The 26,315-nt window shown below is 37.9% G+C and overlaps 1 protein-coding gene across 1 annotated transcript; it reads left to right on the top strand.

Annotated features, from left to right (window-relative positions):
* Window positions 1-475: 475 nt before the first annotated feature.
* Window positions 476-23,116, top strand: naa30 (N-alpha-acetyltransferase 30, NatC catalytic subunit). Its single transcript, XM_059957426.1, has 4 exons — window positions 476-2,899; window positions 12,908-13,031; window positions 18,752-18,807; window positions 20,071-23,116. Exons 1-4 carry the CDS (start codon window positions 2,150-2,152, stop codon window positions 20,206-20,208), a joined length of 1,068 nt encoding a protein of 355 aa, XP_059813409.1. The 5' UTR covers window positions 476-2,149; the 3' UTR covers window positions 20,209-23,116.
* The last annotated feature ends 3,199 nt before the right edge of the window (window positions 23,117-26,315 follow it).

Raw genomic sequence — 26,315 nt, 5'->3', positions numbered from 1 at the left:
AATAATTTGTATCGGTATCTTCACTACTGCATAACTGAAAATTTCTTTGTAAGAGGAGCTGATTTAAAAAATCACTCAAGAGTGGCCAGTGACGTGCTGATATTAAAACCCTATTTGTATGCCCTTGAGTCATGGAAAAGTTTCATTTAATTACCATTAACTGCATGACAGAACACACAGGGCTCCACGCTGAATTAGCTGATGAAAATCACACTATCCCTCTGATCCTGGAATCTAACTGTGGCCAAGTAACACACCTCGTTTCCCCAATCTTCTATTAACTTCCAGGATATGCTGCCACTCCTACATGTCAGGTGCACCAATTCATGTCAGCATTGAGTTTACCATCTGCTGGCAGAAGATTCTCAGTGGAATGCTCAGTAATACAGACCTGCTGCTGCTGGATCACTGTGAGGGGTTGGTCAGAAGGGACAACTGGCACCTGCTTTTTCTTGGTAAGACATTGTTTATCGTCTTCGAGACTAATCCCTCCTGAGGCGATAACACTGATGGAATGGCAAAGATGGGAGTCATTGTGTTGTTTCTGCTGAAGGGTCTTGGTTTGAAACATCGACTGTATTTTTTCCTGTAGATGCTACCTGACCTGCTGAGTTGCTCCAGCAGTTTGTGTGTGTTGCTTGGATTTCCAGCATCTGCAGATTTCCTCTTGTTTGCCAATGAGTACTTAATGGGTTGACTGGCTCCATTTTGTATTGTGATAAGTAACTTAGAGAGGCTGGGTTGGATGAGGAAGCCCCTCAATTATCGTAGTGGTGTACCACCTGAGGGAGCCACATTAGTGGCAACAGTCCTGTTGGTTCTAAGGAATGTAATAGAACACTACATAGTGCATTGACTAGGAATGTATGGACAAAATGTTCCTAATGTAGGGATGTTAAATAAAAGTAAATGTGCAAAGAAGGTTTTAAGAAACCAGCTCATACTGCTTACCTTTACAATTTCATTATTTCTCTGGTGTGGGCAACATTACCAGAAAACTGGGGTTGCATTTATCTCAACCTTGTTTTGTATCCAGATTCAACTAAAAGCTATTCCTACGGTTTGTAAATAGTATAATAGTGATATATCACACATTTCTAAAGTGAATTTTTTGATTTCAAAGTAAAACTTCCTTATAGAAGCACGGAATCTGAAATTAAAAAAAAAATTTAAAAAGGAAATTTTCATTGGGTCACTTGAATGGGATCTGATGCCTGATCTGAGTGCTTCCATCATTTTTGTCTACCCTTTGGAATTTTTGAATTGACCATTATCCTGCCAAGGAGGATGATAATTAATATTTGCAGTATGAACTATTTCCTACTTTAAATTAAAGAAACATTCATCGAGATCCTCAGTTTACAATGTCTTACATAATTTGTCATAATCAAGAACAACATATGATCAAAGCGGACGGGAATGCTTATAATACGTTGGACAAAAATGAACATTTAAGTATTTCACCATCAGCAAAGCCAAACTCACATAAGCGACATTGCAATGATAGAAACACCAGGCAGATCTGGAAGAGTCAGTGTTAAAAGCTATATACAGTAATTACAGCTGCGAATGAGAAGAGGATAAGAAAATTTCAGATCCGTGATGTTATTCTTTTTTAAACAAAGCATACAGACGCTTGCATTCATCCCACCAGGAAAACATGAAGAGTTTTACACCTTCGCAGCTTGCAGCCCTCAGTCAGTCAAAGGTCAACGTCGTAAAAAGTTAATAAAGGCGGAGAGCGTGCGGTATTTACGACAGCGGTTGACGTTCCCGGGGGCAGTGAGGTCGCGCGGTCCATTTCTTTTACGGCAGTGCCTGGGTCGAGAGTGGAAACGGCCTCGAGTGACGGGCTGCGGGTCGGTGCCGCTTGCGCTGAGAGTTTCTCTCGGGTTTCAGTTTCTTTCTCACCTCCCCGCCCCTTATTTCTTTTTTATTTCCTGTAATAGTGCCGGTGTTGGGCTTCACCTGACAAACCCGGCTTGGCCTGCTCCGGTCCACCACCTCGGGATGTTCGAGTACAACAAGTAGCAAGTTTCTTCCCCCATCCTCCCCGCCCCACCAACCCCTCACCCGCGGTGGGATCCGCCTTTCCCCCCTTCTGGCTCATTCGCCCACATGCTGTCGCTGCATTTCTTCACTCTTTAGGATGTCGGACCTGCCAGCTGGGCCCAGCGTGCTTTCCCCACCCCTCACTGAAATTTCGGCCTTTCCCGCTGCTCTCAATCACTCCGCAGGCTACGGCCAGCTGTCCGAGCCACAGCAGAGAGAGAACAGCGAGAAGCAAGAGGCTACCTTACACGGTTCGGGGCAGGAATGTGTCGACGAAGTTGGGCCGAAACCGGCAAATAGTGTTCTAGCCTTCTCGGAGACTACCCGAGCGAAGAAGGGTGTGCTGCACCTTCATCATCATCATCAGCAACAGCGAGTACTGAACGGCTGCGTTATTCTCAACCCGGAGCTCCAGTACAAAGCGGATCGCACAGCCCGGGTCTCCAATGCAGAGGCCGGCGCCGAGTTGAACGCGGGACTGTCACTGTCCCAAAGTGGCAGAAGGAAACCTGACGCCAGCAATTGTGGGAATCCCGAAGTGAACCATGCGAATCAAAGGACTGCCGAGGCGGCTGAGGCCGACACTCAAATGCCCAGGGATGGACCTGATCGGATTGGTGTCAGGCCGGATGACGGGGATCAGTCGTGCCTGATCGCCTCGGTAGCCGGTTGTAGTTTGCATGCCCAGCAGGAGCCCGACACAAACGAAAGGATACGTTACGTTGGCTATGAGTCAGAGTTGCAAATGCCGGATATAATGAGGTTGATCACGAAGGATTTGTCTGAACCCTATTCCATTTATACCTATAGATATTTTATTCACAACTGGCCACAGCTTTGTTTTCTGGTAAGTGTGGTAGTTGGGGAAGGGAAGGTCGTTGTGGGATAAATGTGTTAAAATGTTAGTCAAGTGAACTACTTTCCATCAAGAACCAATTTAAATCGTCATTCTATCGTTACGTTAATTCTTTTTTTTAACAAATTAAATCGAAATCTCAATCGGACTGTTGATAAAGTACTTTGGTCCCTCTGGACTGCCGTGGCGTGCCGGTGAACGCCATACAATTCCCTCTCCAAGCACACCCGGGGCGAGAGGCAGGCAATTGAGCTACCTTCTCAGCCTGATGCCGGTAGAGAGGCCTTGCTTAGGCCAAGGAAGCTAGTTAGTCCCCGTATGTACAAAATACGGAGAGAAGTGTAACTAGAAACTGAGAAGCAGTTTTTCGCAAACTCGCATTTAATCTATAGGATATTCCGAGTTGCTTTCATTAACTGTATAAACTTCAGACATTTATAAATTTAATGCTTTTGTGGACAAATTATATAATGCCTCGAATGGAGTACCTTTTCAAAAGAGCTGAATATTAACTGCAAAGTTGTTACTATTCTGTGACTTCATTATGTTACTGGGAATTTTGATGTCAATGCGAACAGTTTAATATCTGTATCTGGGCTTTGAACCTCAATCATAGAAGACAGTTTTCAATGTGATTGGTCTTTAACTTCCTAGTTCCATTTCATACAAAGACCATATTAAAAGTTGAAGGCCATTGCAGTAGTGTTTGGAATGAATAAAGTAGACTGGCATTTAATACATTGTTAAATTTTATTTGAGGATGCTAGTTTTAGCATGTTTGTAATGATACAGTTTTAAATGCCTTGTATTTTGGTAGTTGATATAACTGATGAGAAAAATCATTTTAAGCAGAATTTCTCGTTTTCCCTAAAACAATGTTTTTGATTCATATTTGTATGCTTACATTTATTTGATACTGCAAGTGACCAAGATTTTTTCAGTTGCCTAGCATAGTACATGGTACAAGTACTATAGTTCTAAAACATAGCTACTGTATTATCCAAATATAGCCACAAAGAGATTGTTCATATGATTGAGAAAGTTGTTAATACATTAATTGCAGATGAAAAATCTGTTATTGTATGATAAATATCAAAATGCATAAAACAAATGTCACATTCAAAAATTTATCCAGAATTGAACTTGTGCACTTTAAAAAAAAATTCTGCTTGCTATCCATTCAGACTTGGTTTATTTAAACTAGGACATATCACTCAATGATATGCCTCACTTAATAAATTTCTTTCCTTTCAGTTAGTCCTGACAAACGGTCTCGTCAGGAAACGTCGACAATGCATCTCCCTATAGATGCTGCCTGGCCTGCTGTGTTCCACCAGCATTTTGTGTGTGTTGCTTGCATTTCCAGCATCTGCAGATTTCCCCATGTTTAGTTTATTTAAATTAGTTTTTATTTCTCATGTGTTTTGGTATTCATTCCTAAGTGTAATTTTTCTTTTGTTCAGTTTGAACTGCAACTGTCCTGTTGCTCTATTCCTTTAATAACAATTAATTCACTTCCTGTGAATGAATTGAAAGTATTTTTAAAGAAGTCACCATTGTTTAGGGGGAATACATTACATATTGAGTGTTACGTCCTAGTTTAAAGACTAGGACTCTGATGAAGCACTCACCTCCACTGATGAAGCAGGTGGCATTGGAACTATTGCAGTTTTCATATTGCCTTCGAATGGAATTGGATTTTCACCCAACAGGGTAGTCCTGACAGGCTTTTCATGAGGTCCTTAAACTGCAGCATTTTTGAAGGATATTTTGCAGAAGCAGCATAAATTTGGTGCAATTGTTTTAATAAGAAATCAGTTGGTAATGGAACTAATGGGAACAGAGTTTTCTTGTGCACTGTGTTGCTCATGTTCTAGCCACAGCTTCCATGAAACACCAATTTTAACTGTAGTTAATTTAATATTGCTCCATCCTGGAAGATATCTGTAGTTTATTATTCACTATAGCCTGGTAATTCCATAACTGTATTACATAGCGGGTAGATCCTAGATTCTGACTCTGTATACAGAAATTCACTGCTTACATAATCAACTCAATTCAGTTTTGTTTGAAACTAAATTAAATGAAAACTTTGAAAGATTCCTAATGCATACAGACATCATGATATTTGGGATAAATATATACTTTTGATTTTTCTTGTCTTGAAAAGTCTTAATTGTTGTGAAATTGGAATTTGTATGTGGCAGTACTAATAATTCAAGTTTGTTTGTCTTTCAGCCATACACATGTACACTGCCAAATGAGACAGTTCCTCCAGACCAAGGTGTACAACACAATACCTATAACTTACACACAACACATAAAATAGTATTACCACAAGTAAATTAACAAATAAGGTGCATATAGAATACGAGCTTAAAAAGTTAGCAGTATAACACTGCTGGTGCTTTATATGTGAGGAGACCTGGGTTGAGGCAAGGAGTTCAATAATCTTGTAATCTGGGGAAGAAGCTGTTTTCCATTCTATTAGTTCTTGCCCTAATGCTATCCTGCCTGATGGGGGTCAAGGAGATTGGACAAATGGGAAGGATCATTGACAATGCTAGAGGCCTTATGTATGGAGTGCCTCTGACAAATATCTCTCATGGGTGGAAGAGGGACCCCAATCTCACACTCATTTGTAGGGACGTGGTCAGATATTTTGCAATTTCCATTTTAGATGGTTGATGCAGCTGGTCAGAACATACAGTGAATTTGAATCTTTTGTGAATGCACTTAAGAATGGTAACATTTTCTTTAGTATTTTATCGGATATTTAACATTGTCACATCTTCAGGAGTGCTTTTTAAATTTTCAGGAACAATAGACATTTTGACATGTCAGAAGTGACCTCAACAATTCGTTAACTTGATATGGATTTATTTCCTGTGGAGACAAATATTGTTAATACTGACAGTTGAGTATCTGTTTTGAACAACATATCATGCTTGTGTCTCAAAATTTATGGCTGGTGGTGCAGCTACTAGAGCTGCTGTCTTTGCAGCTTCAACAACCCGGATTCGGTTGTGATCTCCATGTTGTGTGAGGAGTTTGCATCTTGCTGTACCTGTGTGGGTTTTGCTCTCTCCACAAACATCCCAAGTACGTGAATCTGTAGGTCACCTAGCCACTGCAAATTGTCCCTCATGTAAATAGAATCTGGAAAATGTTGGGAAGGTATGAAGAATAAAGTGAGGTTAGAGTGTATGTAAATGGTCTGCACAGAGTAAGTGGATGAAAGGGTCTGTTTCCATGCTGGATGACTCTGGTACCATGGTAACATAAGGTAACATCTTCCAGATGTTTTTCATCCATACCACTGAATGATGCAACATGTTTTCATAAAACATTACAGCACAAGAACTGCACAGTATATTCCAAATGAAACCAAATCAAAGCCTTATACAGCTGCAGTGTGACTTGCAAGTTTTTGTACTCATTTCATTTTTCAGTTGAAGGAGGAAAAGGAGATCCAGTGGAACCACTCAGTGAATCTGTATCAATTTGCATAGCAATGCCACATATGACTCATAACTGTGATTCTTAAAATAACCTGCATGAAATTCTCTGCTGTGATCAGTCCTTCAATATTATGTGCAGATTGTTCTTGAGTGGATATAAAACACTGCAGGGACAGTGTAGGAAATGAGAGAAATGCATCCGAAAAATAACATCTCACTTCCGAATATTGGAGTAATCCATCTCAAGAAGAGGAATTTGATAGTTCAGAATTCCCTGTGAGTAATGCCATAGGAGAAGGCATCATCTTATTTAAATACCTCATTGGGGAATGCATTGACCAAACCAGTTAATAGCTAAGAGTAGAAACATTTCCTGACCCTCAAATGCCACTGCCCTTTTTCACTAACCATAAACATCCTCCTTCTCTCGAATCCTCCTGCCATGGTCCAAAAATGCTTTTGACTCACTTCGACCGTTGAATATAATTTTTCAGACTTCTTAAGTGAGTGACTTTTAGTGATGTTCAGTGCTGTAGTTGGATTAAAGATTTATTTGATCTCTGTTAAAGTGTTCTTAAATTTGGTAACGTATATTGTAAATTGCAAGCATACACCATCTGTTGCTTGGACACAAAGTTCTCACGAAAAGTTATCATTAGCTTGAGGCATGACTTCATAGCTTCAACATTTTAATCTATATGGGTAGAAAGTGAATGGTTTGTTATTTGCTTCTAAGATGATATGTTGACTATTGTCCTTGTGCATTGTATCCAGACTAGTAAGATGAACAAACTAGCTTAAATGCACCCAACCTTTGAGTAAACTTGCTAATTTGTGGAGTTAAGGAGAGTATGAGCAGTTTTATACCAATTCCTTATTGCTGGTTCAGAAGAAACTTTGATCCCATTTATCAGACTGGCATTGGAACCCAGGTCGCTGAAGTGAAATAAAAATTGCTTGAAATTCAAAGTGCTGCTTGGACATTCTAAAAGTTGTGTGTTTTTATTTTGTTAGAAATAACATGAATATTTGAGAAACAAAAAATCTCTGAAGCGATATAATGTTGTGTAAAGGATTGCAAAAAAAAGTGAGATCTGCAGGCGGGATGCAAAGAAGCATCCTTTCCCCAGCAGGACGACAACTCATCCCATTTGTTCAGGCTGGTAAGGGCACTGAATGCACCTGCCCAACAGCTCCTTCAGGACTCCTCTCCACAGGCAAAGAGTGGGACATAAGGGCAGCTCTCAGCAGATGGCTACAATTCCACACAGAGGTCTCTGCCCAGACAGAGTACTGTGGTCCACAGCCGCCAAGACAATCTCCTCATTGAGTTAACCATCCCACGGGAAGGAGGAGTGGAGGCTACCTATGAGCAGAAGAGCTTGAAATACTCAGACCTGGCAGCTAAGTGTAAGGAAGCTGGCTGGAGGACCATCATCTATCCTGTGGAGGTAGGAGCTGGGGAGTTGACAAGGTTACTCCGTGATATGGCAATGACTGGAGCGAGGTTCGGGAGGGCCACCAGAGAGTTGGCTGAACAGGCAGAAAAGGGCAGCTTTTGTCTGTGGCTGAGAAGAAAGGACAGAAATAGAGGGACTGACTAATGCTGTTGGAAGTTGCAAAGGGTGGCAGGGAGACATCCCTGCCACTGCTCCTCCACCTGGAGATGTACCAGGGTTGAGGGAGTGAAACATTAATGAGCGGTGGTCCATGGCTGATGACCCTGCAGCTGACCTAAGGACACTTTTGGAGGTTTGACAGGCAGCAGTGCCAAGTAGGAAACAACATCTTCCTGTAAATCTCATTGAATAAGCCATGATGATCTTTGCTACAGAATGCTTATCTTTGTGAAGGGATTGATCACCTTTATTAATAGGACTAGAAAACAAGTTGGGTGAATCAGGAAGAGTTAACACTGATTTTTGGTAGGTAGTAAAACTAATCAAATTTTTATTAGCAGTTACTGACCCTAAGAATAAGATTCAAACGGGTGTATATTTCTATACAGAGTTGCATGATTTGAACAATAGAAATTAGAGTAAATGAATGTTTTGAAAATCGACAGAGTTTAGACAGTGAAGTGTCTCATGCCTTTTTCAATTTATACTACAAGTTCTTTGACTTGGAAGGAAGATAAGTTACCAGATTTTAATTCTTAATATATGTACGATAGCAACCTAAATTAGCATTCTCAACTTGTTGATTTTCTTGGGTATTCATAACGAAGGCAATGCAGGCCTAACAGGACTTGTGGAGAGTGCAAGGTTTGATGTCGAGTGATCTAGCTAGTTGTATTCTTATTTGCCTATTTGAATTTGATAATACTATGTGGCTTGCGACATAACCTCTGAGGAAGAGAGCCGTTGAAATTGACCATGTTACTCAATGATGAGATTTTTTGTTCCCCCAAAGGATATTAATGAAGCAGAATAGTTTTATTTTCAGTAGTTATGGATGACTACTGATTGTAGCATTTTGTTTCAGATTTAATTAATTGACTTCAAAATAGGATTTGAGAGAATTACTTCACTCTTCTGAAGAAGTAGAGATACTTTAGGTTGATAGAGTATCCTTGACTCGTTCTCCAGTTGGTGGGTACATATATTAGAGGAAGGAGCACTTCATCTGTTATGCACTCAGTTCTCAGTTTGCTTTTTATGTTTCCATGAAGTAATACAATTTGTTTTTTTTTTAAGTTCTATTCTAATTGAATAACTAGTTGCAGAAGTGACTATCAATACTTTTAATGGGAAGATTAGTTATTTCAGAGAAATTGTTGTTTTTTTTGACAGTTTTATTTTCATAAAGCTGTGTTGTTCCCCCTACTGAATGTAGTTAAAATACAAGCATCGTCCATTTGCTCCTCCGGGATGTTTTGGTGCCATCTGAGTAACCAGCATGCAGTATCTTTTGAACGTGGTCTGTTGTCATCCAATAGACTTCTGCATATTCCTTGTTCTCTGTCTACATTTTCAGTCATTTCCTACAGCTATCAATTAGTTATTATCTTTAGGCTTTATCTTTAGAACAGGTACTTTGGATCTGTCTTCACTAGGGAAGACACAAACAATCTTCCAGATGTAATAGTGGCCAAAGGAACTAGGGTAAAGGATGAACTGAAGGAAATTTATATTAGGCAAGAAATGATGTTGGATAGACTGTTGAGTCTGAAGGCTGATAAGTCCCCGGGACCTGATGGTTTGCATCCCTGAGTACTTAAAGAAGTGGCTCTAGAAATCATGGACGCGTTGTTAATCATTTTCCAATGTTCTATAGATTCAGGAACAGTTCCTTCTGATTGGAGGGTGGCTAATGTCCCACTTTTCAAGAAAGGAGGGAGAGAGAAAACAGAGAATTATAGACCGGTTAGCGTGACGTCAGTGATGGGAAAGATGCTGGAGTCAGTTATAAAAGAGGAAATTACGACACATTTGGATAGCAGTAGAAGGATCAGTCTGAGTCAGCATGGATTTATAAAGGGAAAATCATGCTTGACTAATCTTCTGGAGTTTTTTTGAGGATGTAACTATGAAAATGGACAAGGGAGAGCCAGTGGATGTAGTGTACTTGGACTTCCAGAAAGCTTTTGATAAAGTCCCACATAGGAGATTAGTGGGCAAAATTAGGGCACATGGTATTGGGGGCAGAGTACTGACATGGATTGAAAATTGGCTGGCTGACAGGAAACAAAGAGTAGTGGTTAACAGGTCCCTTTCGGAATGGCAGGTTGTGACCAGTGGGGTACCACAATGTTTGGTGCTGGGACCGCAGCTGTTTACAATATACATTAATGATATAGATGAAGGGATTAAAAGTAACATTAGCAAATTTGCTGATGACACAAAGCTGGGTGGCAGTATGAAATGTCAGGAGGATGTTATGAGAATGCAGGGTGACTTGGACAGGTTGGGTGAGTGGGCAAGTGTATGGCAGATGCAGTTTAATGTGGATAAATGTGAGGTTATCCATTTTGGTGGCAAGAACAGGAAGGCAGATTACTATCTAAATGGAGTCAAGTTAGGAAAAGGGGAAGTACAACGAGATCTAGGTGTTCTTGTACATCAGTCAATGAAAGCAAGCATGCAGGTACAGCAGGCAGTGAAGAAAGCTAATGGCATACTGGCTTTTATAGTAAGAGGAATTGAGTATAGGAGTAAAGAGGTCCTTCTGCAGCTGTACAGGGCCCTGGTGAGACCCCACCTGGAGTATTGTGTGCAGTTTTGGTCTCCAAATTTGAGGAAGGACATTCTTGCTATTGACGGAATGCAGCGTAGGTTCACAAGGTTAATTCCCAGAATGGCAGGACTGTCATTTGTTGAAAGATTGGAGCGACTGGGCTTGTATATACTGGTATTTAGAAGGATGAGAGGGGATCTGATTGAAACATACAAGATTATTAAGGGATTGGTCACACTGGAGGCAGGAAGCATGTTCCCGCTGATGGGTGAGTCCAGAACTAGAGGCCACAGTTTAAGAATAAGTGATAGGCCATTTAGAACAGATGCGGAAAAACATTATCACCCAGAGAGTGGTGGATATGTGGAATGCTCTGCCCCAGAAGTCAGTGGAGTCCAAGTCTCTGGATGCATTCAAGAGAGAGTTAGTTAGAGCTCTTATAGATAGTGGGGTCAAGGGATATGGGCAGAGGGCAGGAACGGGGTACTGATTGTTTATGATCAGCCATGATCACAGTGAATGGTGGTGCTGGCTAGAAGGGCTGAATGGCCTACTCCTGCACCTACTGTCTATTGGCTGCAATCTGTATGATTGCCTTTGAGCACTACTAATTCCATCCAGTGTTTACTTCGAAGCTCTTCATCTTGCCTTAAAAGTTCTATCCATCAGTAGGATGTCTTTCATTGACTTGTTTAAATATTGTATATCTATTAGCTTATTTGCTATTAAAATAGTTTTCTAGCCAATTATTAAGTTTATTAATTGATGTGTTTTATGAGCACCTGTATACTAGTTAATCAACAACTTCTATTTTGGACTAATATCAATGTGAACCTCCTTTTTCAAGTTTTATACTCTTCATAATATTCCCATATCCTTTAAAACATTTCTATCCATCCAGTTGTGTCCCTAAGTTTGCATTTTTATTCTTGATGCCAATTCAGTTTGCTGTCTGTTTCTCACATACTCTTGTCATTTCAGAGTCTTGAAACTTGCCTGTCTTGATCAGTATTCTAAGCATACACCTAGAAGACTGACCTTTACCTGTCTTTAAATACATCGTAAGGATCTTAAGAATGCTTAAGGCTTAGTTTTATTTTGAGCTTTCTTCTAGGCTTTTTCCTTATGAAAGAGCCTTCCCTCAGTTCTGCAAATGTATTAGCATCTACATGAATTATTACTTCTGTCTACCAACCTCACTCATTCAAAAATCTTCACCTCCCCTTTTTTGAAAATAGACCACTACACTGCCTTTTATCTTGATACCACAGCCTAATTAGGGTCTTAAATGATGCACAATTTATTCTCTGGCACATTTTCTCCATCTGCCAAATCAATTTCCTTTACCAGCAACTATCTTGCATGTTGACTGATTCCCTTCAATTGTATTTTTATTTATAGGCTAGTCCACATGCTATCCAGGAATGGGCTTGTCTCAGAATTGCTTCTTGTGACTAATCCATGAGGCCCTCACAACAATTAGTTGTGTTCAGTCTTATTTAGTTTCCCATCTTGATTATTTTTCAATTGACTATCTACCTACTGTCTTCACATACTACTTGGAACATCATCAAGCACTCTTCATACTGTAGGAATCAGTGCCAAACCCTGTCTATTCTAAAACATATTCCTTGGCCTTTTGTATAAAATCTAGTGTTGGTTTTTGAAGAGCACCAGAAAGAACAGAAATGGCAATATAGGTTAATCAAACATTATGGAGAAACTATCTGGGATTTAAAAAAGCAGTGGGACTTTATTCTGGTATATTGCAATTGTCTTCAGGCTAAGTTTTGTTTTTCCTATTTTGTGTGTATTATTTGCTAAAGTTGATCATCATTGTGAAGAGATTAGCTGTATGCCTGAAATTTGTGAGACTAGAAAACAGTTGGCCTAATCAGGAGGAGCATCATTTACTAAAAATTATATGTTAAAATTTCAATCTTACAGAATTTATTTATTTAGCAATACAGCTTGGAATCAGTTTTTCCAGACCTTCAAGCCATGCCACCCCAGCAACCCCTGACAAACTTGATTTGCCCAAACCTAATCACAGGAATTCACAATGACCAGTTAACCTACACGGTAGGTCTTGGAACTGTGGGGAGAGTAACTGGAGGACCTGGAGAAAACCCAGGACGTGGAGAGACTCCTTACAGAGCAGTGCCAAAATTGTACTTTGAATACCAGAAAGTTTTATAGTTCATGCTAACTGCTACGCAACCATCATAGAATTGTTGAAACATCAATTAATTTTAATTATATTGTACCTAAATTGATAAAGAATAATTTGATCACTTGGTGTATATTTATATTTTATACTATATTGTGCATTTAAATAATTATTTTGGTTTTGTTTTTACAGGCTATGGTTGGAAATGAGTGTGTGGGTGCCATTGTCTGCAAGTTGGACATGCACAAGAAGATGTTCAGGAGAGGATACATAGCTATGTTAGCAGTGGATTCCAAGTATAGAAGAAAATGTATCGGTGAGATTTCAACATCACTATGAAATTTAAGTTTTTAAAATAACTTTAGTTGAAAAAGGGATTTGGTTATACAATTTGTGTTTCCTTTGGCTTTTTGTATCATCATTGCCTTGAGAGTTGTCTGCCTTTTGTAAGTGAACTTATCCAGACCACTCTGAGTTGTTTTGGTTCCAGGTCCCCAGGTGATATGTTTTCCCTTCTGTTTAAATTGCTTCAAGATATTGTCCTCCTATCTTTCCATAACAGCTGCTGAGTGATCACAATATTCTTCCAACTGCCTTTGCCTTCTCCCTTTAGGTCCCAACATTTGCATTTTTCAGTTACCAAGGTTCCATACTTCGGAAGTTTTGCTTTTCCATTTTTTTATAACTTTCCTATGCAGGCCCTCACCAGCTTATGAACGACAGCCTATATGTATGATTCAATGTTTGGAAGACTGACAGGATAGATCTGCCAGCTTCTGCTGCTTGGAAACATGGTTTGCAGCCTTATTTTCAACTTGTGAACTGTTCAGATTACAAACAGTTCAAAGAATGGAACTGTCAGTGTTGATATCTATGACCAATCTCTATGCATTTCATGATCTAGTTCCTTCTGAATGTATTTCCTTGCAATTTAGTGACTTCTGATGTTTACATTAAAGATCCCGTGTGGATTCCAAATCTCTGTCCATACTCAGTCTCCTTTTCAATATTTGGTATATGATAGGATGTTAAATATCTTTAAATAATAAAAGCCTAATTTTACTCACACATAACTACTTAAATTGCAAACATGTATAGTGTTTAGGTTTTATATAAATAGCAGTCGTTACTATTTCAAGTTTACTCTATAAACAATAGGCTCTGAAGTGGGTGAACATATTGACCTAGATATTGCATGATGTTCAGAAAACAGAAGGGAAGAGTCCAGAACTTACTAAAAGGAGTTCATCAGGAAATTCATATTTCCTTATAACGTAGGCAGTATGGCCCAGTGGGATTATCTAGAACTTGGGCTTGCATCCTTTTATATAACCATATAACAATTACAGCACGGGAACAGGCCATCTCGGCTCTTCTAGTCTGTGCCGAACGCTTACTCTCACCTAATCCCACTGACCCACACTCGGCCAATAACCCTCCATTCCTTTCCTGTCCATATACCTATCCAATTTTGCTTTAAGTGACTATACTGAACCTGCCTCTACCACTTCTGTTGGAAGCTCATTCCACACAGCTACCACTCCGAATAAAGAAATTCTCCCTCATGTTACCCTTAAACTTTTGCCCCCTAACTCTCAACTCATGTCCTCTTGTTTGAATCTCCCCTACTCTCAATGGAAAAAGCCTATCCATGGCAACTCTATCTATCCCCCTCATAATTTTAAATACCTCTATCAAGTCCCCCCTCAACATTCTGTGCTTCAAAGAATAAAGACCTAACTTGAGTAAATCTTCTCTGTACTCTCTCTATTTTGTTAACATCTTTCCTATAATTCGGTGACCAGAACTGTACACAATACTCCAAATTCGGCCTCACCAATGCCTTGTACAATTTTAACATTACATCCCAACTCCTATACTCAATGCTCTGATTTATAAAGGCCAACTTACCAAAAGCTTTCTTCATCACCCTATTCATATGAGATTCCACCTTCAGGGAACTATGCACCATTATTCCTAGATCACTCTGTTCTACTGCATTCTTCAATGCCCTACCATTTACCAAGTATGTCCTATTTGGATTATTCCTACCAAAATGTAGCACCTCACACTTATCAGCATTAAACTCACATCTGCCATCGTTCAGCCCATTCTTCTAACTGGCCTAAATCTCTCTGCAAACTTTGAAAACATACTTCATTATCCACAATGCCACCTACCTTAGTATCATCTGCTCTGCATATTTACTAATCCAATTTACCACCCCATCATCCAGATCATTAACGTATATGACAAACAACATTGGACCCAGTACAGATCCCTGAGGCACACCGCTAGTCACCGGCCTCCAACCTGACAAATAGTTATCCACCACTACTCTCCGGCATCTCCCATCCAGCCACTGTTGAATCCATTTTACTACTTCAATATTAATACCTAACAATTCAAACTTCCTAACTAACCTTCCGTGCGGAACCTTGTCAAAGGCCTTACTGAAGTCCATATAGACAACATCCACTGCTTTACACTCGTCAACTTTCCTCGTAACCTCTTCAAAAAATTCAGTAAGATTTGTCAAACATGTTGACTTCCTAATCAGACCCTGTCTATCCAGATAATTATATGTACCATCTCTAAGAATACTTTCCATTAATTTACCCACCACTGACATCAAATTGACAGGCCTATAATTGCTAGGTTTACTCTTAGAACCCTTTTTAAATAATGGAACCACATGAGCAATACGCCAATCCTCCAGCACCATCCCCGTTTCTAATGACATTTGAAATATTTCTGTCAGATACCCTGCTATTTCTACACTAACCTCCCTCAAGGTCCTTGTAATCTGTAATCTATATTCAGCTTCCCATTAACTAACCTCAGATTTTCCTACCACTTCTGTATACAAGGAGTAATTTACATTATCCAATTATCCTTGTACCTTTTGGAAATGCGAGGAAAGTAGAGCAGTTAAAGAAAATCCAGGTAATCACAAGGAGAACGTGCAAAATCCATGCAGTACTGATCCTCACAATCAAATCAGGGTCAGTGGAACAGCAACCTTAACTGCTGCGCAACTGTGATACCCAATTTCTTTTTATTATTAGATTCCACACTGAACCTCTTGGGGAATTCATCAACAAGGTGCTAGCTTTCTGCAATCAGACAGTTAATAATGCTGGTGATTCTGCCAGCTAAGCCTGGATTTTATTGCTTTTTAAATATTTTTGAATGTATTATCTAATAGGTTTTTTAATTTTTGAGAACAAAGGCATTCACAACGATTCAAACTGATGACTGTTACACCAAGATAAACTTTTGGGTTTTGTTTATAGTTGGCTGTCAAAGCATCTGTGGGCAGGGGCAGGATGCGTCCAGGCTCCACCTCATTAAGTGTGCTTAATGACTCTGCTGCACAGATCTTCAATAATTATCTGAGAATTAACTTCATTTGCTATAGGAAGATCTGCATGATGCCTACAAATCCATCAGATGGGAAATCAGTCCAATCAGGAAATTCGAGGTCCTAATATTCTAAAAAGTACAATTCAGTGGGAGATGGGAAGGAAAGCAATTAGCAAACTCATTTGTGGGAAAGCTATACTTGTTTAATGCTTGCTCGAATTTATAATCATTAGACAAATGTTGATATTTTAATTAAATGAATCATTAGCAAGGGAATGAGGTATATAATTATCAAATCTGTTGGCCCTTGATGACCAGTTCCTCAGAAAACCTACACTGTTCTTTCTGTAACAAATGGGGCCTTTGTTCATCTTAAGGTCATAAAAGTCATTGCTTTAATTTAAGTCCTTTGAAGTATATCTTGCAGTGCAGTTTGATAGTATACATGATCAAACTGGACTCTCTGGAGATCTACAGTGTCTGACATGGTGGCTAGATGGAGAGAAATGCGGTTCACTGCATGTACACAGTTGGAACCAACCTCCGGTTGTAAATGTGTGAGAGGCTGAGGGCAATCCCATAAGCCTACCACCTGTTGTGCTATAGGCTAATAGGATGCAGCATGTGTGTAAAATTGTATGGGAGTCTGGCATGCTAAATTCAAATTAGGTTATGAAATTGCCTGTTTTGAGAATTCAAAATAAATACTATTTTGTGTTTACTGTATATATCATTTTGAAGTTTTACTCTTTTTAAAGGCAAATTTAGATACTTCAGGGTATGGTGTTCATTTTGGTTATGCTAGTTGGGGAAGAATGTTGGCCAGACTGAGCACAAATTAATGTTCCTCTAAAATTGATCCAACACGTTATGCAGTCCTTGCATAACTGCAAGGAAAAAAATGTACACTGAAACATGTAGTATTCCACAACTCCAGCTGACCATAGATGACCCTTAAAATTAAAGGATGAGTACATTTTGTGCCTGTTTTCCCCACTTGAGGAAAGGAATGCCTAGCATCATTGGAAGCATTTCAATGTAATGGATCTCCATCAACTGTTCCATTTGGCTTTGCTAAGTTCAAAGTCTAAATTGTGTGTCCAGATATTGTAGAATTTACGATGAATGGTAAGTTAGAAAAAAGGAAAATTATTAAGGAATTTGAGCATGTTAGCTATTTGCTAAATTGTGGCTTGCAACAAATTTGTCTAGTAATTCATATGAAAATATGTAATCTCAGAATATGGAGTAAACAGAATGTGAAGTTGATAACTGGAATTGCAGGTCAGTTGCGACGTGAAGGAAGATGGTTAACATTTCAGGATGATAGCTTTCTGGTTCATATCCCATCTCTGTGTGCGTCCATATGCAGGAAACTCATGCGGGTGAGGCAGGGGCAACACCTTTGGAAAGTGCTTCAGGAGGAGAAACATCAGGCCTCTGCGAAGTTAATTGGGTTATAAAATACATTTTGAAGCCGTAATGTGATAATTTATACTAGTCCATTTGGACTCTGACTTTGAGATTTTTGTTAACTAGCTAAGGAATTCCCACCTGTTACTTTGAATACTTTTACTAAACTGCACTATGGCTGAACAGTGCCGAAGTTAATATTTTTCCCTGTGGTATTTGGCCTTCTGTTCATTTTTATCTATACATTTGAATATAGATTAATACTTGTATAAAAGGGTCAGTGTAGTTCAAATCTGTTGAAACAGAATGCAAGAAAAGGGTGCTGAGTGACGAGTAAAGGTGTTCTCCAAAGAGCAGGCTTGTAAGATAAGTGTCTAAAGCTGCTTTTTGCATTACCATTTTTGCATCTCTAGCCTTTTGTGTACATTTTTTTTCTGTTGCCTTAACTGTATTTGGTAGTACTTTAACTACCTAATGATTAAACAGGCCCTTAACCCAGGTATATTTCAATTGTGCATTTTTCACCACTTGGAATAAGACCAAAAGATATAAGACATAGGAACAGAATTAGGCCATTTGGCCCATCGAGTCTGCTCTGCTATTCTGTCAATTGCTGATTTATTATCCCTCTCAACCCCATTCTCCTGGCTTCTCCCTGTATTCTTTGTCACCATTACTAATCAAGAACCTATCACCCTCTGCTTTAAATATACCCAGTGACTTGAACTCCACTGCCCTTTGTAGGCTGACCAATACCTTACAGAATTGTAATAGAGTTGTACACGTTCTGCAGCATATTTATAAATTGACTTCTCATGCTTTTCTTAATATAAACTGTTTTTATTGAATCTGATGGTATTAAAATAGCATCCAGGTACTTTGTGAGTTTGTAGCTGTTTTAGAAATATTAATTAACATTGTTGAAAGTTGCCATCTAATTTTATGCATGCAGGAAACTTCAACTAGATAGATTGTCGTCTTGTTTCTTCGCCATAATGAAACCAAGTACAAAGTTTTTTTTTAAATCAGAGTTGTGCTTCATCTTTGTAGGAACTGTACAGCCCAATGTTTTCTAGCTATAAGACAGCCATCAAAGAACTGTACAATCCATTCCATGAATGGCACCTCTTATGCACTACTTAATAGTTCTGTACCTTGTGTGTTCTGACATCACACTTGAGATTTTGGGGAGTTTGAGTTTCTGATTTTATTTACCTCTGTGCTTCTGAATGTTTAATTTGCTGCCTTGTTTTGCAGGCACAAATCTAGTGAAGAAAGCAATTTATGCTATGGTAGAAGGTGACTGTGATGAGGTAAAGAATCTGCAAAATCTGTTGGACTTTATTAACATTTAAATTTGTCTTACTCTATTAGTTTGGAGTACTTTTTGCAAACTCCTGTCTGCATATTCATTATTCCATTGCTTCCTGTTACTGTTGAGTACTTAACTGTTTTGACTAGAATTCAAAAGTCAGTTTTCCTGTCTCTGTGTGTCTCACCTCCCTGTAAGTGATGGAGTAAATTATGAGGAATTTATCCTGGTTGCTTTTCCTAATATAGAAATGTCTACAATTGTTCTATGCAACAAAGAGCCTGCAGAACTCAAAAAAGTCTGTATAGCCTCCCAGATTAAATTTATTGTCATGACATTTGAACTACTCCGGTGGAATTGAGTAAAAACTGAGACAAGTGGTGTTTCACAGGGATTTGCACTCGATCTTCAAATCTTAATACTTTTCAAATTCTCTGAAGTGAAGGATTGTATATATCAAAATCTGTAGGTACTGAGTTTGGAGGTGCAGCAACAAACCAGTTTGGCAGTTGAAATAGAGATAAAGGCGTAGAAATTAAGTTGATAGTTTGAAGTTCATTGTTGTAAGGTATTAAGTTAATCACTTGGGATTCAAGAAAGACATTTTCGTGTACCATTTATATAAAAAAAAAACAAAATTTTGGAAAAGCAAATAAATTTGTATGTTCAAGTATTTCAATCACTCAAAACTAGTCCAAGGGAAAAAAGCAGCAACCAAGACAAAATTATCATTAATCCTATATTCAAGAATTTGATGCTTTGCTTTGGGTTATATAGTTTTGGTCATGACATGTCTGAAATTCTGCTTTCAATTCAAATTGCTTTCAAGAAATATGTATTAGCTTTAGTCCATGGGCAGAACAACACAAGATTGATACCAGCATTAGGTGATGAGAGCAGATTGCATTCAATTCATTAATGTTCCCTTGAGTACAGAAGATTGAAGGTGAACTGACTGCTATGCTTAAAATGGAAATATGAATCAATAATGTTGTAAAGAGAAACTTGTCATCTGGCTATTAAATTCAGTACAATAAAACAAATCTTGAGATTAGAGCCTGTTAAGGGAGCTGTCAAGAAGTGCTTTTTCCACAGTGTTGTTGAAATCTAAACCCCTCCATGTAGCCCTTTACCAATTGCTAAAAGGTCTGTATCTGATGGAGAATAAAACAATCAATGAAATGATTTCTTATGCACTTTCTTTTTGGTGTATGTGATTTTTTTTTTGGTAAAACTTAAACACCATTTTTCTTTTCAAATGCAGGTTGTTCTGGAAACTGAGATTACAAATAAATCTGCTCTGAAACTCTATGAAAATCTTGGATTTGTGAGAGACAAAAGGCTGTTCAGATATTACTTAAATGGAGTTGATGCATTGCGTCTTAAACTGTGGCTACGTTAAAGAAATTAAAAGGACAAGTTCAAATGAGTCCTTTTGGCATGCACTGCAATTTTTTATGAATTGCTTTGCAATAGGGCTCTTGATTTCAATGCAGCTCTTATCTGTCTGTGTCTCCATTGAGTGTCACATACATTTGTTGCACTATGGCATGGCGCATTTGTGCTAAATTTAAAAAAGGATTTTTTTTCTCAAAATTGTCAAAATATTCATGGATGAACTGTGATACCAGAAAGATGAAACATTTTTGAAATGCATCACTTTAGTGAATGTGAGAAACGATATAATGTTGCCTGTCTTTTGCAGCAGACAGCATCTCAAATGACTTATTGGTGGAAAATGTTTTGTGGCTTCCAGAGAGCTTGTATGTTGATATTTCTCCATGGATTTACACCAACATTTCATTCAGAAATTTGCCAGATTAAATATTGAACTCCTCAAAAGGGTGTTAATTCTGTTTTTCAGATTTTATTTTTCATATTTAAATTTTCCATGTAATAATTCTTGGTACCTCAGTGATTACTGAATGAAGAAAGCACATATTAGGAGTCGTGTGTATGTGTGTGAGCATAACAACAAAATAACATTACGTCTGCCAGTGCCTGTATAGATGTGCATTTAAGTCTCATTTCAAGTTTGAGTGCATGCTTTTTTGTTTCCAGACAATCTTGCAGCAGGGTTTGTGATTTTATTTGAACAATGATTTTGGTGGTGAGTGACTCTGCTTTTTCCATGATTATGATTCTTCCCCTCCACCCCCCAAACAAAAAATGCTATTATTGCTTTGGGAACTATCTGGTAATTTAAGTGAAAGATTTTTTTATTTTTTAAAAAATTGTCAAATAGTTGATATACCATCCCCTTGCACGCCACAATATTTTGCTGGTTCTTTATAATGCACTTTTCTTGGTTTAAATAGAATTTTAAATAGCAGATTGTATGTTTGAACGATTTTAACCAAGAATTGATTCGGAATCTTGAAAGCCATGAAAGAGTGGATTTTTTAAGTTATTGGGACACATTTTATTGTCCATATTAGTATGCAAGCAGGTCATCTGCAGGATCCCCACCTACTACCTACATAACATGGCCATTTCTAAAGGACATAATTTGAAGTGCATTTTACCAAATTTATTTCAACGTCTGTAATCCTCCTGCAGCAGAGCTTTCCTTTTCGAGCTAATTATTTTCACTCTTGAATATATGAGCTACTTGGATCTTTACTATTTTGCATTTCAAGATAAATAACACAATCTGCCTTATTTTTTTTTTCGGAAGGGTAGATGGCCACTGAACAATGGATTTGATGCATTAATAAGTTTACAGTTACTGAACATCAGATGAGTTTTGAGCAGAGCATACTTTATAGATGGATCCTTGGACTTATGGACTTGCATAAACCAACTTGATTTCATTGCCACACAGTTTTACTGGAGTTGAGGATAGTGTATGAGATTGAACAACTGTTCAATGTCACTGATTTAATTCTGTGTTGAATTATTGAACTTCTGTTTCGTCAGTAAATGTTACTGAACTCACTAGTATCTCTGCTACTCTCCAAAGAGCAGGAATAAATCTACAGAAAGGGGTTAAACGGAAATTGCAATGTTTGTAAGATACTCTGTAAGATACAGTAAATAAAGTGAAAAGTGGTTTTAAGGTCTGATATTTTGTGGTTTAAAAATGTATAGGATATTTAATCAATAATTTAATGTTGCCACAGTAATTTCACAAAAATAAGTTCTGGAAATTTTCTTTATTTCATGGACATTTTCAGAGGTGATCTTAAAATTCAAGGTCCTAGATAAAGAAATAAGCATCACTTCAATAAAATTTCCTCTTGGGAATGTGGCATTTTCCAGATGTACTCAGCAAATACATTTCTAAAACTTTTGGCTGATAGCTTTTTATACAGATGAAATTCTGTTGATTACAAAGCTTCTCAGTATTTAAGAATCTGTTTATGAATTGTTGAATGATATAAAATCCCTCTTTTGATGATTGCCTCCACCATGTGGAACTAATTCAATTGACCATATCTGAAAACCCTGTGAAGGTGTTGCATACTCAAATCATTTTCATTTTATCAACGTGTATTTTCAGTGCCTGAAGGAATGAAACTTACGAACTGAGATGTTCAAAGTCAAACTAAAATGTTGAATTAGATGGCTCCAATTCTATTTGTATAAAGAGAGTTTTTAAAACTCTTATTGTGCCAGAATGCAATTTGTAGTAATTAGGGATGTTAAGAAATGGCATCAATGTCTGAGGAATGTTAAGATCTTGTTTGTTTCTAAGGGTACATATGTTATTTTTGTTTTCTGCAATTTGAAGTAAGAAGAATACAAACCAAATCTGATTTAATCTAACTAAAAAAAAACAAAGCTAAGGCTTAATTGATTTGCCACTAAAAATAATTCCATAGAAAGCAAGATCCCTGATATGCACTTTTCTAGAAACTACCACATGATTTCCAATAAACACCCCCAGATAAGCCTACCTGTGTAACTAGAACCTAAAATGAAACTTGAGTCAATTATCTTAAAATATTCAGCCATTTTGTAGCTATTGCAACAGTGAAATCGCTAATTCTGTTTCATCTTCTGCAAAGTTGCATCTGTTGACATAGGTCTGCATCATTAAACTAATGGTAACTCTGAAGTTAATATGTATTTATCAACCAAGTACCAAATTTTAGCTGCACAATTAGGGCTTCATTGTAGCCGAAACAGTTTGCAAATTAAAGGTCGCACATTTTATAGTAAATCTGCAGTTCTCCAAGTTTCTCAATACATTAACTGCAGCTGTAAAATGTTAGGGTATGCTCATTTTATCAGTAATGTTGTGAATTGCATTCTATTTGTTTAGACATGTAATAGATATAACATTGATTCTTATGCCTGTGGCAAAGGGACTGGGATAAACTTTGGATTTGATTTATCAGTTTCTTTCCCTAAAGGTACAGAAAAGTAGTGAAAACAATCTACAACAGTGTATCTGAGCACAACAACAACATTCCATTGTTCTCAGGTCATTTTGTTCAATTTTTCAAAAGGCTGTTTAGATTATTGAAGTATAACTTGTCAATTTGTGAGCAACATTAATGTGTTCCCTCGTTTCAGCCTTGAAATTTTAATGCTACGTGGTTGCCTGCAAGCTGGAATTTAGTGGTAACTTAAATTGTCTTGCACTAAATCGCTAGGGATGAGTAACCATTTGTGCATTCTACCTGCTCCAAGATGTGTACTCATTTCCTCCGATTTTCATTAATTAGTGGAAGCTCTCAAGAATTCACTCTAGTGTCAATCATTGGAGAACAATATAGTTTTATTATTTTAAGAAACATGGGATTTTATTATTTTAAGAAACATGTCAGAAATATGACACCTTTATTGAAGTAGTCAAGTTTATTGACATAAATAAACATGGCCATTCATATATAGTCATCATATGTGTATTGTTTTGGTAGTTATGTAAGATGGAGAACTATAATTTATCTGCTTTTGGTCTGTTTTTAAAAAGAGGCTTGTAACTAATGCAGACCAAAGTTCAACTGAAAAGTTTGACAGGTTAAGATTGTAGTCCTAGAATAATTTGAGCTACAGTGCTTATAAAAAAAATATTAACCTCCTTTGGAAGCTTTCATGTTTTATTTTTGTAGAACATTGAATCACAGTGGATTTCATTTGACTTTTTTTTGACACTGATCAACAGAAAGAAAAAACTTTTTTGTGTCAAAGTGAAAACAGATCTCCACCAAGTGATTTAAATTAATTGCAAATATAAAACACAAAATAATCAGTATTCACCCCCTCAAGTCAGTATTTAGTCACTTCAAGTCAGTGCACCTTTGCCTACAATTTTCACTAATGGAAACATCTACTCCACATCCACTTCTATCTAGACCTTTCAATAATTGGTATGTTTTAATGAGATCCCCCCTCCCCCATTATTCTAGTAAACTCTTGTGATTACTGGCCTAGAGCTTTCAAACACTTCATACATTAACCCTTTCATTCCTGTAAGTCTCCTCTGGGCTATCTCCAAGGTCAATAACTTGGTGTCTACAGCTTTGCACATCTGGACACTGCAATCTTTACCCGTTCTTTACAAAACTGAAAAGCTCTGTCGATTACAAGGGGATCATGAGTGAAAAGCCCTTTTCAAGTACCAGCCACAAATTCTCAATTGTAACCTGACTTAGACATTCCAGGAAATTTGTTGTTTTTAAGACATTCCTGTGCAGCTTTGGCTTTATGCTTGGGGTCATTGTCTTGCTGGAAGACAAATCTTCTCCCAAGTCGCAGTTCTCCTCCAGGATTTTGCTGCATTCAATTTCCCTTTATCTTGACAAGCCTTCCAGAGCCTGCTGCAGTGAAGTATCCCTGCAACATGATGCAGTCACCACCATGCTTCACAGTTGGATGGTGTGTTTTTGATGTGTGGTGTTTGATTTACACCAAATATAGCGTTTAGTCAGATGGCTAAAAGGCTCAGTTTTTGGTTTCATCAGACCATTGAACCTTCTACATGCCTTCTGGCAAACTCTAGCCAAGATTTCATGTGAGTTTTTATTTCAACAGTGACTTTCTCTTTACTACTCTCCCATAAAGCTGCGACTGGTGAAGCACCCCGGGCAGCATTTGTATGTGTGGTCTCTCCCAACTCAGCCACTGAAGTTTGTAACTCCTCCAGAGTTGTCATAGGTCTCTTGGTGGCCTCCCTCACTAGGCCCCTTCTTGCATTGTCACTCAGATTTTGAGGATAGCCTGTTTGAGGCAGATTTACAGCAATGCCATTTTCTTTCTGTGTCTTGATAATTGACTTATCTCTACTCCAAGAGATATTCAGTGAATTAGAAATTTTCTTGTATCCATCTCCTGAATTGTGCTTTTCAATGACCTTTTTGCTGAGTTGCTTGGAGTGTTCTTTTGTTTTCATGGTGTAGCTTTTGCCAGGATACTGGCTTACTAGCAGTTGGACCTTCCAGATCCTGGTGAATTTTTACGACACTCAACACCTTGACTGCACATAGTGATCGCCTTTCAACTAATTATATAACATCTGAACCAATTGGCTACAGCAGTGATGATTTGGTGTGTCATTTTAAAGGGGTGAATACTTGTGTAATCAATTATTTTGTGTTTTGTATCTAACTTATTTAGATCACTTTGTGGAGATCTGTTTTCACCTGGACATGAAAGACATTTTCTGTTGATTAGTGCCAAAAAAAACCCAAATTAAATCCACTGTGATTCAATGCTATAAAATAATAAAGCATGAGAATTTGTTATAGGCACTGTAAGTAAATTGAGTAATTTTTTGAAGTGGCACATGATGACCATTACACAGTGGACAAGTGTCTTCCTTTAAAAAAAAAACACCCTACAAGTCTGTTCCTCAGCACTGGAAGCATAGATTTTAAGTAATTGAGTGAAAGATTAGAGATTGCTGCAGTCTGAAACATGCCTGTAAAGTGTTATAAATAGAAACATATAGCAAATACCATATTGGGAATGGTATTCAGATAATTACACAAAGAACTGTGCCACAGACACAGAGGACCAAATAACAATATCCTGATAGTACAATGGTGAGATGAAAGGAAGATGTAGTATAAGAGGCCAAAGTTGGGCATAAAAATTGTATGGTGGCCAGTGGGGAGGGGTGGTGGCGGTGGTGGTATGGAGAAGGATGTGAAATATTCTTACCTAATAGTGGTTGTACAAATTGGGTGAGGAATATAATCATGACAAAAAATTAAAATAGAGTTTTTAAATTTGAGCAAGTGTAGGTCCATGAGCATGGCTGGCATTCAAGCTGAACTTAGTGAGAGACAAAATATTCACAGAAGAGATTTGAATGAGCTGCAATTTAGATGATGACAAACCAGCTATAAAAATATTTAGCACAAATTCCAGATGGGATTTTGAGTACCATTGGGCTAAGGTAGAAATGCAGTGAAAGTGTTTTTATGGCTATGTAATTATTTAAGCTCAATTCAATGTTAAAACATTTTGAAAAAGTTTTTTTTAATAATATGTATTTTAACATGACATAAAATACCCTAAAATACAATGCATAGTTTTTTTTGCAACACTGGGGTTCCA

The sequence above is a fragment of the Hypanus sabinus genome, chromosome 2, assembly GCF_030144855.1.
Source record: "Hypanus sabinus isolate sHypSab1 chromosome 2, sHypSab1.hap1, whole genome shotgun sequence".
Taxonomy (NCBI): Eukaryota; Metazoa; Chordata; class Chondrichthyes; order Myliobatiformes; family Dasyatidae; genus Hypanus; species Hypanus sabinus.
Note: the sequence above shows the minus strand (reverse complement) of the source record. Positions and strands in the feature narration are given on the sequence as shown.